This window comes from Psammomys obesus, unplaced genomic scaffold, assembly GCF_907164565.1.
Source record: "Psammomys obesus unplaced genomic scaffold, mPsaObe1.curated_primary_1811, whole genome shotgun sequence".
In the NCBI taxonomy this organism is placed as follows: domain Eukaryota; kingdom Metazoa; phylum Chordata; class Mammalia; order Rodentia; family Muridae; genus Psammomys; species Psammomys obesus.
In genome coordinates this window covers 5,514,901-5,531,121 of record NW_026592666.1, presented here as the reverse complement: position 1 = coordinate 5,531,121, position 16,221 = coordinate 5,514,901, and the positions used below count along the sequence as shown (strand labels likewise).

Genomic DNA, 16,221 nt, shown 5'->3' with positions numbered 1-16,221 from the left:
GACTGACTGAAGTCACAATGTTACAGGTCCAAATGCTATCCCATGTATGTATGTATGTGCATATATATGTATCCAAATATATACCTATGTCAGGCTAACTGTAGCCATCTGAAAACCATCACACTGCTTCTCATCTGGACATTTTCACATCATCCAGACCTCATCACCAGTCTCCTCAGGGTTTCACATCGGTGTGACCAGACACCTCAGGACAGCGACTGGTGAGGGCTTGCCTGTGTGCTGAAGGATGCTCAGCAGTATCTATCCTACAGTGAAACAGTCGAAAGCCAGCGTCAACAGGACAGACTAAAGCCTTGGATGGCCTCAAAACCAAGCTGCTGATCAAAGCTTGGCTCTCAAGGCTTTGATGGGGCAACCGATTTGAGACATAACACTTGGAGGTGCGCATCCGTGTGTGTGCATGCGCGTACGCGCACACATCACAGATAACCTAGAAAGTCATTCCTGAAGATACCACCCCCATTTTTTTTGAGACAGTGTCTCTCACTGGCCTGGAACTTACCCAGTAGGACAGGCTGGCTGGTTGGAGAGCCCAAAGATCGCTGGACTCCACCACTCCTGACGCTGTCGTTGGGAGGCACGCCTGGCCCAAGCATGACTGCCTAGGGCCAGCATCTCCTTTGAGTTCTGGGAACCGAACTCAAGTCCACAGCAAGCACTTTACGAACTAACATATCTCCTCAGACACTGAGAGATAAACACCCTTTCCAGGCCCCTACTCTACAGACTGAAATCTGTGGGTTTCTTAATAGCAGAACACTGGGAGTCTTTTTTCAGGCTTAAGGATAACCAACTAATCAAAAAGTCTCCCCTATCAATACATAATCCAACATCTAGTAAGTGATGAAAAGATTAACATTAGTAAGTTCACATGAGCAGTGAGACATGGAAGGTACACTCTGTCAATTAAAAGCAGTATTAGGAACTTTATTTAACTGTCAATCTATCATCACCATCTAATACTTATATTTTGACACATTCAGACAAGCACATTAGAAAGAAAATGTAAATTAAATATTATAAAGTATACTGCTAATGAAACATGAGCTTAATAGGACAGGAATAATAAGTTCAGTGGTTTTATTGCAGTTAGAAAAATTATATTACGAAAGATACAAAAAAAATCAACATTATTATTTCTGTTTATTTTACAATCAGTATGCCATCTTTTACCATTATGGCTTTAAATTTTCATTCTACCCAACAGGTGTCAAATAGTTTAGTACACGCCTTAATAAAACAGTTAAAATATTTACAAATTCAAAATAGATGTTTTCGTGACTGAAAAGTTCACCTGAGAATTCACTGTAACATTGCCATTTGTTTCTCTCATTTTTTTCTCCAAGTTGTTAACGTGGCTGAAGTGTCCTCACCTCCACTAGTCCTGTTTCATACACGTTGAACTCCTAACTTAAAACTGGTTAAGCATCAAGCTACAGTAAACTGTTATACAGCTTGCAGGTGGACATCCAATGTTATATCCATACTTACTCTGAATATAACAATTTAACATATGATTTGCTTGGAGCTATTCAAATTAGGGGAAAAAAAATTAAGATGACATTATTGTACTGAGTCAGACATGACGGCTTTAAAAAAAAAAAATCATCAGGCATTGAGAAGGCCGGGTCATACAAGAAGGAGCAATGATTGTGTGAATATGCAAAACACCAACTAAAAACATTGTCAAAACTCTGCATGAAGGAAAAGGCATATGTTGTACACACATGATCCTATCATTTGTCTTCAGCATCCCCACCCCGCAAAAGAAATATTGCCGTAAAACAAGTTTTCTTAGAAAAGAAAATGTGTTTAGAAGTTCATGTTAAAATAGGCGTAAATGTAGAATGCTATGCAATATATAAAAAACTTACCCACCTTGTGGCCAAAAGACAAAGGGAGAATCTTTCCTGCCCATCTAATACCACTTGAAAATCACGAAGGTATGAGGTAGTGTAGTTACTTGTATTACATGCTGGCGGTTAAGAGTAATGCTAAATTTTAAGAAATATTACACTTGGCCAATTACCAGATACCATTAAAATTAACCCTTAATGCAAAATTGTTCGTAGGTAGAGAGAAATTTAAACCAAGTGCCTTAAAATATATCTTTCAACTGAGAAGAGAACCGAGTTTTATCATAAAATGGTAAGTAACTTTCCAAAGCAAATATTTACAGTTACATTTAAAGCAAAAGATTTGACGCATGTACACACGAAAACTGATCACAGACAGCCGAGTGTACAGTGAGGTAGGAGATCAAGGGTTCCATTGGCTTGAACAAGATTTTACACTTTGTAAACCAGAGAAGTTTTCATATTATTTTATGTTAAGCTGAAACCTAATATTACAAGTATCAAATAGCTGCGTGGGGACGCATATATACACAATTCTTCTGTAACATGGGACGCCTCACCAGAGTGAGCATCCTCTCCCAGGCGGACTGAGTGGACTTTTCAAATAATTTCCATTTAATTTTCTCTTCCAAAGATGAAATACATACTACCCTTCTTTCCTCCCTGCACCCCAAGGAAAAAGGGCCACATCAGACAACTTACTATGAAATTATGAAATAGTGGTGCTGGTCCCGTTATCTTCTCATGGCAAACATCAACTTACCACGGACCGGATACCAACTCAGGGTAGCGTGCCCCGTCCCTCTGTCTCCCCCCTCCCACACCTAGGCCCTTCAGTAGATGCAGCATGCAGTGAAGATAAGTCTCTTTCAGATATCTGACTTGGAAAGATGATATCCTATTGACTGCTCCTCTGTACCCTGACTCAGGACTCTACAAGTGCTTCTGGGAGTGTACTGTGCAACTCCCTTCTCTGAGGTGTTTGAGACAGAGGTGCTTCAGACTTTTTCTTGTTCTCAGATATCCACGTCTATAGAAGGTCATGAGATAGCCTGAGGGCCAGACCCTCCCAAAGTCTTCATGAAATTCCTATGTACCTTAGACATATAAAGTAGCTTTCAGAAGATTCCGAATGTCCTGTTTTAACTGCAACCTGCCTCATGATCTCAGGATCAGAACGTTTCCAATTTTAAGGCATTTCACATTCCTTGAATAGGGATATTGAGCCTGTATATACAATGCTTCTGCTGCTGAGGTCTACAGTATGAGATTGCAGAATGGCTAAGAATCACTGCAAAATGTTACAGGGTAACTGCTCATATTATTATCAATTCATTTTCTACCAACATTATATAAGCACAGATTGACTTTCAATGCCTAAGTCAAACTGATGTGTGTGCCTTTACACCACACCAAATGGAGGAGTGGGAAAAAAATAAAAGGATTAAATCTGGTTCTCAAGGGCAAACCCAAAATGGCCTGAAAGCAGACATTACTGTTTCAAACATCAGCCTCCAACAAGGCTTTGTAGAGACCACCGCTCTTTCTAGGATGCCAATGAGCTGCACTTCTGGTCAGAAATTCCCCTACCCCTAGCTCCAGTACCCTCTTGGGCATCAGTGACCTGAGACGATGAACAGCCTCGTACAGTGTGAAGATCTCCAGGTCCGTGGCAACTACGGTTCTGGCCGGACTGTGCACACTCAGGCCCCATCGACCTCACTCCCGAGTCTTCCTCCATGGGACAAGAAAGTCAGGAAACAGAAAGTCCCTAACCAGTGTAGACATGGTAAAGACTACAGAGGGGAACAAAAGTAAGAGCAGAAAAAATGACATTTATCTACTTCTGTGTAGCCAAAAATTCTGGTCAATACTGAGGAGAGCATGGGCCTCTGACTAGGTTCTGGCAGGGCAGCCTCTATTACCAGGTCCAGCCCATGCTGGACTTTGGTAGGAACTGAGGAGCAGAGTGATAGAGTTCAAAGGAGATTTCTTTCCAGATTACAGCCCGACCCAAACACTTTGTGCAGACACCCCTTCTTGGTAGATTACCACTGCACAGCTTAGGGAGAATTTTTCTTTTTGATCAACAGATTATCCACAGCCCAGGGGAACCATGTGCAGATGCTCTGAGCTGCTGAACGGACACTGCGGTTTCCACTGCCGTTGTCATTTTGAATCCCTGGAGATTATAACCTGGTCACTCTATATTTTCACATGTGATCTTTCGGCAGCCAAGAGGTAAATTATGTCACGTCTCCTGTGAATATCAAGAACTCAGTGCCACCTTAAGGGGAATTCCCTCAACAGCAAGCTACCAGGAGGAAGCAGGGCTGCTAAGCAAGAAGACGCGGCCACATTTAGCTCTCAAGACAAGGCCAGAACTTCGGCAGGAACCATGGCTGGAGGATGCTCCTGCGACTCACTCATCAGTAGTGCACTTGTCAGTCATCTGCTGGCAGAAGTCTGAGATGCCTGCGCTCGGCCGACAGGGCTCCAGCGGTGCCGCCTGCTCCGGGGCTGCCTGGGGCTCCTGCACGGGCTCCTGGCCGGCCTCGCTGCTCCCACGCGCACTGGGTGCTGGTGCAGCTGGAGGCACGTCAGGCATGCCGAAGACGGAGGAAAAAGCAGGTTCGCCACCAGGAGTACTTTTTCCTTTCTCAGAAATTAAGAAAGAAAGCGGGCAATCAGAGGCCGAGTACTTGGCGAGGATCTGAATCTGTTCCTGGCTCAGGGCGGCTTCCTTGCACACTTGCTGGCAAAGTCCCGTAAGGTTCTGCTTCGTCTCACCCAGCGTTGACAAGATGTGATCTCGCTCCTTCAGCAAGCTCTCCTTTTCACTTTGCTGTGCAGAGGGGAGAGAGAACACAATGGCTCGTGTTTATTGGGTCCACCAACATTTCTAAGGCAGTCAAAACACTCCGTGTCTACAATGCCGTCTCGTGCAATAAGACCACGCTGGCTGCTTCCTTCCAGTCAGCTCAAACAACAGCCACGTCAACTCATCACAGAGATACTTGCTCTCCGTGTTCAGTACGGCACTATTCACAACAGAACCAGCCACAGAAGTGTCCAACCACAGAGGTTGGCTGTGTAAGTACGCAATGGAATTTTTTCTCATCATGAAGGAAAATGAGCCTATCTACAACTCAAGTTTACCTTAAGTGAATTAAGCCAGTGTTCAAAACACAAGTATGCTCTCGTATGTAGACTCTCGATTTTCATATAGACACATAAAAATCACATATGATATGAAAGCAGAAACAAACAAGTCTAGAGGAACAAAGGAGATGAAAGGGAGTAGGGGGCGAGAAAAAGGAGTGAGGAAAATGTACTCAGTGTATAATACACATTTGTATGACAGTGCCCTCGTATAATGTAGTATAGTACCATGTAAAAGGAATAAGTAAATTGAAAACTGAACACACACAAACACACACTTACAACTTTTCACACGGGTATGCATGCAAGTGCTCCAGTGTGTGTGGAGTTGGCGCGATCACTAAACATCTGTATACTTTTTAATGCAACACTGAATATCAAATAAGACAGAAAGTAGGGGAAAGCACTTGTAACTCATTATCAAGTTGGGCCGGGTTCTGGCCATGATAACAAACTCACTGTTGGGAGTGAGTGTGGGCCGGACACTGTGTGGAGACCAGCAGTGTTCCTAGGTTAGCCTGAGACCTACCCACTGCAAGCTTCATCCAATGCCTGCTTTCCTGAGATGTGAGCCCAAGATTACGGTCAGTGTTTTTAAGTATGCAACCTAGGCTATATAACCTATACTGTGATTTAGTAGTGAGACTTTAGCTTGGATAAAGATGGCTATGGATATGGATAAGATGGCTGGGAGGCGAGTTCCTAAAGTTTAAGGAGTGAAGGGGTTAACTCTGAGTTTACTGTTTTCATTAGTGTGGCATCTTTCAAATCCCTACAAGAAAGTCGGCCACAATTTTTTTCAGGTTTTCCTGGCTCTGACCACTTGCAGTATCACCGCATACAGTGTGCTCTTTTTCAAGCCATGTCCCGCCTCCTCCTCGACATTCTACCATTTCAGCTCTCGTCTGTTAGGGGCTGGGCAACCCATAATCCAGCTGCTTGTAAAGGGAGAGTAAACAAATGTTAACAGAAGGTCAAAGGGTTCACCTGTGAAATTATGACTAGTGACTTGGGGAACCAGAGGTCGTGTCTGTCTATTTTCTGCTCACTGACAGGTTCTGGAGAGCAGAAGTTGGGGAGAACATTGAGATACTTTAGGTCCCTTCTGGCACAAAAACAGCTTAAAAAGTAGTAAAAGCTCTGCAAGATACAGAAGCACTATTATACCTTCATACAAAAACATTTCTATAATAGTCAAAATGAGAATTCAATTATTAGTGGGTTTTGTAAAATATTAAGGTTATATAATATTTTTAAATATGCAATGAATAAGAATTCCTTTTTTATAAACACAATTCAAAATTTTATATTGCAAAGTAATTCTTTAATTGGCTTAGATTTCTGGGTTTCTTTCAAAACAAAAATAGGTCAAGAATGAATGCACGCATGCTTGTATGTAACCTGAGTCTAAATTCAGCTATTCGCTCTCATAAGAACTTTTCAGTTACAGACTTCAGAGAAAATCAATCTGCAGGTGTCACGGGGAGAACAGCAGCACTGAATTCTAGTCCTGGGAAAGACCACATTTAATACCATTTGCACCTTTTCTTCATTGAACCTCTTAGAAGCTCATGGCTCTAAGAGAAAAGAAACAAAGACCCTGGAAGAAAATAAGAACCCTCTCTACTCATTTACAGCAATACTCATGTCTGGGTTGCTCTATCTAAGCTGAGACGAAGCCATTCTAACCAGCAATAGTGCTTTTGTTCTTTTGAATTAAGAAAGGTTAACTATAACAATGACCACTGGGCTTCCTCCCACAAATCAGAACCATTGCTTAGAGATGCTATGAAGATCACAAATATTATGTAATTCTGTATCTTCATGTAGCTATGTGATCCCTCCATATTCATTCTCCTGCCACTCAATAAGAGATAACTTTAAAATGTCCAGGAAGAAAGAGTCTGGGCATATGGCTCAGTGGGTCAAGTGCTTGTTGCACAAGTGTAAGGACCTGAGTTCAAATCCCCAGAAACCATGTAAAAACTGTGGCTGTACACTGCTCCAGCCCCAGCACTAGGGTGAAAGAAGACCTCAGGATGATTGTCATAGCTTGCTGGCCAGCCAACCTAGCCAAAAAAAAAAAAAAAAAAAGACAGCAAGCTGCAGTTTTGGTGAAAGATGGTGTCTCAAGGGGAAAAGGCAGAGAGTGCATGCATACACACACAGACACACACACACAAACATACAATTTAAAAAATAAGAATGTCCCACAGAAGATGGCGTGTGCCAGGTACAGCACAAGCTCTAGAATCCCCCATCTGTTTCTTGCACTCCAACCAACTCCTACGCAGCTACATCTGTGGCAGTTAACTGGTGTTTCCATTCATTCTAATTTTAACACATAAATTTACCACGGCAAGTCAGAAGAGTTGATAAGCAGTAAGTAAAAGGAACCCAATATAATCGCTTCATAGCATTATTATCAGCACCCAACGTAGTTCAGAGCGAACCTAGAGAACGTAAGTGAGTCTCTGCCTGGAGACTTTTTCAAAATGGGGGTGACAACAGTTCAGCGTTTACTTAACATGCATGAGGATCTAGGCTAAATATTGTGAATGGGGGGAATGTTGTCTGAGCACCCCAGCTTCAAACACAAGCTAACTTCCTGAGATTCCAGTCATGTGGTCTTTCACAGGAATGCGTTGGAAGAAATGCCTTATGAGGCAACTGGGCCACTGTACAAACATCAAAATGGTGCCAACTGCACCGCACCTGGGCTCAGATAGCGCCTGATAGCTCCTGGGCTGTAAACCTGAACAGCGTGTTCCTCACTGAAGCTGTGTTTGCCTACCTGCACCTATCTAAACACAAAAGGGCTCAGCAAAGACATAGTTCAGAGGAACAGACACCCGCTCAGACACTTGCACAGTGGATCTTCCGAGATCGAGTGCTGCTCTGGGTGGGAGGGCGAGGGAGGGAAAGGCCTGGGACAGTACTGTACTCTGAGGCCCTTGCAGCTGTACATCCAGACTACACTGTTTCAGCATGTTGGGTTTTTGCTTCAGTAGTAAACCTAATTTGTTATAAATTGATGCTTCTATACTTCATGCTTGGTTTTTTTGTTTTTGTTTTTTTTTTTAACTTTTGGACTCTTTTGAAATAACACTTAGGTTACAATACAAAAAAAAAAAAAAAGTGATGATATAGAGTTCCAGGTTTGTACCTAAAATGAGTACAAATACTGTGCAGCTTTTCCACAGTATTTCCTCTACATGCTTAGCTTTCTCTAGTAAGCGTTTTCCCTTTTATAGCACGTTTTAAAGTATTTCACTAAGCACTAAGGCACACACTGGCCCAGCTTGCACAGGGCCAGCAATTGCAGCGTCCCTGGTGACAGCTCCACACCTTGACCTCTGGAGGGTCTTCAGGGCTGTGACACACGCAACCCCTGTGTGACAGCACTGGTTCCTCCGGGCCTGAGGACAGGCCTGAGGCACTGCCAGGAGGGGCTCCCCTTGTAGAAATAGATGCAAAGCCGAGTGCTTGGGTTGTTTTGTGTTCTCCACCATCTCCGCAAAGAAGTGGGTAACATACTTCTCTCTCTCAGTGAAGTCTTTCCGGTTGGGTGCGGGTGCCTGTTCTATTACTATTACATTTATTTACTTGGGGGGGGGGGGGTCATGTGAGTATATGTGGAGGCAGAGACCAGTTGAGAGAATTCTCTAAATTCGCCATGTGGATCCCATATGGACTAGCCTCAGGCTGCTGGGCTTGGCACCAGGCTCTCTCCTCACCAAGCGGCTTGTTGGCCTGGGAGTCAGATGTCTAGGAATTTGCTGTGGTCTACAGAAGTTGGCACTTTCTCCTGCAGCTTCCCTTCCCCTGCCCCACCTTCCGCAAGGTGACAGCAACTCATGGAGATGACGTTCTCCCACCACACCTTGGACTGCACCTCCTACCCTCCTCCTCACCCGAGATGTATCAATTCCGTTTAAAAAAACAACATTCATCCAGCAACTGAATATACGCCTGCAGCCCCCAAACATGGGCCCTCTGAGACAGACCATGGAGAACTGCAAAGCTACTCTCTAACACACACAGCAAATTCTTCTTTCTTTTTAGGAGTGTGAGAAAAGTGGGTAAAGGCTACAGATGACCCTACAATGTAGAAAGCATGTACCACAGTAACCAAGAAGCAGCCACCTAGAGGCAGCTGAGCGCTAAACAAGGACACACAAAAGACTACAGCATGTGAAGGTATGTGTCAAGGTGTGCGTAGGCCCTGCTGGCTGTGTGAGCCTGCTCTGGGGTCCTATAACTCTAGTTGATCTGTGTTCTCATCCAACTTCTCCTCCATCTTTTTACACAGTTATACTGTACCTTCTCCCTAAAGTGTGTGCACAGTGTATATATAATAAAATTTTATGTTCCAACTGCTCTTAAAACCAGAAAGACATTTTTTTAGAACATTACACTGTTTCTATTCTTGCTCAGAACTACAACATTGGCGTTTGAAAACCAATTATAAACAGAATTTTAAACTTTCACCCGTGATTAGCAAAGATACAAAACTAAGTATTTAAGGACCCATTTTCTTGTGTCCAGGCTGCTGCCCTGTTGCCTGGTCCATATGTAGGCCCAGCTGGCCTAGCACCATATCTGCCCTCTCACACAATGCTTCCTTCCACGACAAGAGAAAAACAGAAATGGGAGCAAATTAATATCTCTTTCAATTAGGTTCTGTTCTGATGCTGGAGGGGATAGGCCCAATAAGCAAGCAGTCCTCACATGGGGATCTTGCTGCAGTGCAAAGGCTTCTCTTCAAACAGCACATCAGAACCTCTCACTTGGCAGGGAGACACTGGTTCATCTGCTTGGTTTTGGTATCAACCAAAACAGGTAATTCAGGTCCACAGTTCTACCCAACCGGAAAATATGCTTTTACAGGCATCAAACATCATAGAGTAAAGTACTGTGTAATTACTTTAATCTTTATTCAACCACTAAGGATTAGATAGAACAGTCATTAAATTGAAAAATCATTTCAAAAAACTACCCAGAAATAGTTTCCCACCTAAACATTTTAGTGTATCAGGCTAAAAATGTACAACGCATACACTATCAAAATAGTCAACAAAACCACTTTTAAATCTAATCTTTCTGAACAAGTCCTAATTTCTCTCAAATGGTACTTGAACTCTGGATCTTTACCTTGGACTTGAAGTAACTATTTATTCTATAACAGAAATGGCCAGGATTTAACAACAACGAGAAGGCCCACCCACTTACCAGCTTCTCGATTTCCGACTCAAGGTTCTGGATACAGTCAAGCTTCCTTTTGCGACAGCGCTGTGCAGCGATTCTGTTTTTACTCCTTCTGCGGATGTCATGGATGCAGTCCAGCTGTTCCGGGGTCAGTTTGTGCATCTTCAGCAGGGATTGGAAATCATTTCGTGAGAGTGAAATTATTCGCTGAGCATTGAATGGCAGTTTTACCTAGAATATAAAGTAAACATTAATAACTGCCCTACAAGGAAGACGCGCACTATACATTAGCTCCAGGTGAAGACACACATTACATTTTATAGAGAGTTTAACATATTACAAAAGAACACAGACCTTGGGGCAGGGGGGATGGCTCAGAGGTTCAGACTGCTTGCTGCCCCTGCAGAGGAGCTGAGTTCTCTGCTCAGCTCCCAAGTCCGGCACCTCACACCTGCCTGGATCCCCAGCTTCCAGGGATCCAACGCCTCTGCTCTCTGTGAGCATCACAATACATACACACATACCCACACAGGGACATACATATGTACCTAAATAAAAAAACCCTAAAAAAAAAGGCCTCTGTATGTCAATATCGACATAATCGACCCCAATAAGAACTAACAGTCCAGCTGACAGTCCTGGCCTGGGAAAGTGTTCAAAAGTCAAATGCTTCAGCAAACCACACATCCCAGTCAAACAGCAATGCTCTCAACCCGGAAGCAAACCCACATCCCAGTCAAACAGCAATGCTCTCAACCCGGAAGCAAACCCACATCCCAGTCTAACAGCAATGCTCTCAACTCAGAATGTATATTGCTACTCAGCGTAGGATGTATTTCATTATCTAGTACGGTAACAACATTCTCAAGTTTCTGCCTAAGGTATTTTTAATATATGCTCATTTCCCCAAATGAAATCCATTTTATCTTTGAATATTACCACAGAGCAATAACACTACACAGTACTGGCATAAGTATGCTAGTCATTTCTATAACACTTCAGGAAATTTCTATCAAAAATGTAGCTTTATATGACTTATTTAAAAAGCTATTCATCTCACCTGCCAATGGAGAAACTGTTAGAACAAATTAGGACTATTTTTTCTAGAATATTTTTTGGTCTGTCTGTGTTGGTGATTTCAATGTCTGAACCCTAGGGCCTTACAATCCCTCTCCTTTCAGGAAAAAGTAGCCTATTTAGAGGTATTCTATCTAATCACTACAAGGCAAAGACAATGATGATGAATGGGATGTGGGGAGAATGGGTCCTGTGAACAAGACTAGAGGGAATCAGTACAGCTGCTATAAAAAGCAGCATCAAGTTTTCATCAAATTTAAAAAATCTGCTACATAGCTAGTACTCCTCCTCCCAGGAATCTGCAAATGGACTGACTTCAGATCCCAAAGTGATGCCTGCCTTCCTACATTCATGGCAGCATTCCTAACGAGACAGGAGACCACCCGAACATCCACACACAGGTGAGTGAATAGGAAATGTGCCTCATATGTACACTGTGTATGAAGAAAGCCTGCGTTTGAAGAGCACTATACCAAGTAAACAAACCATAGAGTGAATCCTATACTATCTCACCTACTATAGATGATAACTAAAACAGCTGAATTAATAGCGTCAGCAGAATGGTGAGCCACGGGCTAGGGGGGGTAGTGGGGCACAGGCGTTCAGTGAGTTTTACTTACAGAACAAGTTACAGAGAGATGCTGTGCTGATACAACGACCAGAGCTAACAATACCACGCTGTGTACCTAGGAACCCTTACAAGGACATGCTTCATGTTTTACAAACTTAAAATACAAGTAAAACACACACAGAAAAAAAAAAAAAGAGTATGACTGAAAATTAGTTATAAAAGCAAAGTGAGAATTGCCGCTGTAAAGAGAAAACTAACTTTTGAAAACTAAAGAAGCCTAATTTCTGACTCATGGGTCCCTGCTTGCTACTACTGAATGGATATCCTACAGAAACCAGATATTAAGTAGTAAGTACCAAGCTGTCTACACTAAATGCACAGAGCAAGCTCGATATGGTTAATGTAAGCCAGTAGCTGCATGTAACTTATACTGAATTATTAAGATACTAAACAAATAACAAAATGGCTAAAAAAAAAAATAGAGCAAAATAATAAATAAAAGCTACAGCTAAGAAAAATTAAGTATAAGCAAACTTCCCTATGTGCCACAATTCTGCAGCTACTCATAGCCGAACATGGCTCACATACCATAGAACTGGTCTCAGGTTTGACAACCTGGGGGCTACAGATACAAACTATATGATGTTTTCACCTAAAAGTTACCCCTGGCCACCAATGAGAGAATTGCTGTCCTTTCTCCCAATCGGGGCACCTGATTACGGCGGTTACACAGTCTGTGTTGTGGTCTCCTCCATGATTAACATACAAACAAACCAGAGTGAGACACATGCACATGGCAGCCTTTCAAACTCCATCTCCCTCCCTGCACCAGGTGCAAGAGGACCTCGCACTGAAGGGCTGTCTGAATACGGAGGGCACACTTCACTCACCTCGCATTCCTGCTCCCTGGCGGAACAGGACTCACTGTCACCTTCCGTGTCAGTCTCCGAGTCCTCACCCAGGCTAATCACACAAGCATAGGGGCACGGCTCCTGCTGGGGCTCCGAGACATAATCATAGTTTCCAATTTCCAAGTTGCTGGAGCAGCCTTCGGAACTCAGAGTACTTATAAAAGGGCAGTTGACGGAACTGAGAGTTGTGAAAGTCCGCTGGCCTGGCTCTGGGCTCTCACTGATCCTGATACCCAGCCAGGGGCACTCAGACCGCCTTTGCGAGCAGCCCTGCTCTGAGCCGTCTTTGGCCGCAGCAGGCGACAACTGAATTTGGCAAGGGGAGTCCGTGCTGCAGATGTCACTCCAGAAGCCTTTGGCCAGGTGCTCAGCCACCTCCCGCTCCACACTACTCCGATCTCCGGATGCAAGGCTGCTGCTGTCTTCTTTGGGGCCCATGTCAGACTTCAGGTATAAATCCTGATTTTCAAATGGCTTCTCTTCCTGGGCATCTGGACCCGACAGAGGCTTTTCTGTTTTCACTGTTTTACTTTGCATCCCAGCAAAGCCTGCATCACCTGTCTGGTCGTAAGTGTGTAAGAGTGACAGGGAATAGAATCCATGAGGGTCTGCAGAATTCTGAGGCAGAGGAGTCACATCTGCCTGCTCTGCAGGGCGCTGAGAGGTGGGGTCTTTGCGCGTTGTCTCTTCACTCTCCATGGCTGGCTTTGTTCCTTCACATTTTAAAATCACTTGTAAATCTGCACAGCCCTGCACTCCCGCTAAACACTCAAGTTCAGATGTCTCATTTGGTTGGACGGAAGCAGCATGGACATCTTTGACACTGGATTCTAGAGTACGGATCTTGTCGGTTCCAAATGCTTTCTGGAACTTTCTGTATTTGGGGCATAAAGACGGCAAGGCCAGGGCTCCATCCTTTTCTAAGCACATGGACTGGCAGGTCTCAGTGACACCGTCTTGGAGAAGGGCAGATGCTTTAACACTGCCCTGACACCTTTGGGGGTCACACTGAGGAGTCTGAGCATTTTTCTTTTCCAAGAATTCCTCTGCTTCATCAATTTCCAGATCTTTCTGTTCTGAAAGTGAGAATTTAAAGTCTGCTTTCTGACACTGTGAGGAGAAGCATTTTTTCCTTGCGCATTCCTGCTGCTCTGCAGTGGAGTCCGAAAACTTAAACTTGAGAAACTGAAAGCAGGATTCCTCGATATTGTGCACACTTAAAAACTCCACACACTTGCACACTTCGTCAACATTGTCTTTACTTAAAATGAGTTTGGCAGTGTAGGCAAACTGAATTAAAGGTTCAAATCCTTTAACTGTTACCTGTTGATACACAAGAAAAAAACAAACATGCCGTTTAACAGGTGTCTAGCCATAACCACAGAGGTAGAAGAGCAACAGGGAGAGGCAAACGTTTCTGTGATCTTTGAGTTCTCTAAGAAAAGAGAACCCTCTAGACAGGAGTTCTCCACCTGGGGGTCGCGACCCCTCTGTGGGTGACAGAGCCTTTCACAGGGGTCAGGTATCCAATATCCTGTGTATCAGATGTTTACATTACAATTTCACAAAAGTACCAAATTACAGTTATGAAGCAGTAACAAAATTAATTTTATGTTGGAGATCACCACAACATGAAGAACTGTATTAGAGGGTCACTGCATTAGGAAGGATGAGAACCACTGCTCTAGAGACTAAAAAACTAAGGGAGACCAACAAAGCAGAGCCCCACCCCTACCCAACAGGACATAATCTCCACTTTAGGAATTCCGTATCAATACAGGTGACTCATCGAGGCATTACTGTGATTTCCCCATGTGGAACAAGTCATCTCCGAAACAAAGCAGGATAGAAGAAAAAGACAGTGACTTTGCCAGGCGTCTGAGGCTAGCACAGCTCCCCGAGGCCAAACAATGTGAACAGTAATAAACTATAGAGGGGATTTTTAAGAATTAAAAAACATTAAAGGACTTAAGAAATGCACAATAAATCTAAGTACTGGCTGAAGAGCTAGTTCAGAGATCACAGGCACTTACAGCTCTTGCAGAGAGTCTGGTGTCTAGTACTGTCCACATGGAAAGACTCACAAATGCCTGTAACTCCAGCTCTGGGGGACTGGATGTCTGTGTTGGCACCTGTACTCACATCACACCCCTACACACACACACACACACACACACACACACAAGCGCATAACTAAAAAATAAAAATAAAACAAATCTTTTTTAAATGGAAGTACTGCCGGATACAGTGTTGCATGCCTGTGATCCCAGCAGTCAGGAGGCGGAGACAGGCGGATGGCTGTGAGTTCAAGGCCAACATGGTCTACAAAGCAAGTACAGCATAGCCAGGCCTACACAGAAAAACCCTGTCTCCAAAAAAAGAAAATAAGTACTCTCTTATGACAAATACATCTAATAATAACATTTTTAATGAACCAGATTGCAAAGGTTCTGAAACTCTGTCTCTGCACTGCTGCAGCACAGACCCAAGGACACTGGGCAGCAGAACCTTTGAGCAGACAGTGTACATTCACTGACACTGTATTTGCAAGGCTGGAGCAAAAAAGCCTGAAAACGTGCAGAAAACATTCACCTTCTGTTAAAAAAGCAAAATCGGAATTCCTATCAGACTGACCAAAATGCTAAGCCTCCCCTAAAACACACTAACCTTGGAGCATTTAGCCTGAAACAGCTAAAATAAAATACACACCACCAAAATGTTTAAGAACAAAAGAACAAAACTGGGTCATTCCCAACACATTGGGAATGTCAAACGGACGCCCACTTTAAAAAGCCACTTGGTAGCTTCTTACAAAACTAAACGTGCGACCACCGTACGACCTTGTGACCAGAAATTGCACTGCTGGCTTTCTCTCCCTAATGAATACTTGCTTTCATAAAAAAGGCCTAAATCGACTTTTATCTGTCATAGATAAAAAGTGAAAACTAATCTCAGCTCCTTCAACATATAAAAAGGTTCTAAAAAGAAAAATTAAGAAGTGACTATCACAGTATTCATCAGCTGCAGAGAATAAACTATTGATACACGAAACTTGAATAATATCAAGGGAATTATCCTGTAACTATAATTATCAAGGGAAGAGGGCAATCCAAAAAGGGCACATACACTACATGGTCTCACTCACATGACTCTTTTGAAATGATCAAACTTCACAAAATGAGGACAGGTAAGTGGCTGTCAGCATCCAGAGACAGAAGAGGGAAAGGAAGTATGGAGGCCAAGTGTGAGAAGGAATTAGTGTAAGCAGCACACGGGACACTTGGTGCCCGACTGTTGTGGCTCCTAAGTGGCCGTGAACAGAGATATCCCAGAACTGCACAGAACTTAATTAATGAGTGTGGCAGTGCACCATCTGACTAGAGGAACGGACTGAATCTGCCATCAACATTCCTGT

The 16,221-nt window shown here is 43.3% G+C and overlaps 1 protein-coding gene across 2 annotated transcripts in view; it reads right to left on the bottom strand.

The window, feature by feature from the left end:
- Positions 1-927: 927 nt before the first annotated feature.
- Positions 928-16,221, bottom strand: part of Bach1 (BTB domain and CNC homolog 1) — a 36,391-nt gene continuing 21,097 nt past the window's right edge. For both annotated transcript variants that reach the window (XM_055614920.1, XM_055614921.1), the window contains exons 3-5: positions 12,786-14,129; positions 10,272-10,478; positions 928-4,722 (exon numbers count right to left, since the gene is read on the bottom strand). In XM_055614920.1, coding sequence (XP_055470895.1) covers positions 4,300-4,722; positions 10,272-10,478; positions 12,786-14,129 — 1,974 coding nt within the window. In that variant the 3' untranslated portion in view covers positions 928-4,299. The remainder of the gene's footprint in view (positions 4,723-10,271; positions 10,479-12,785; positions 14,130-16,221) is intronic.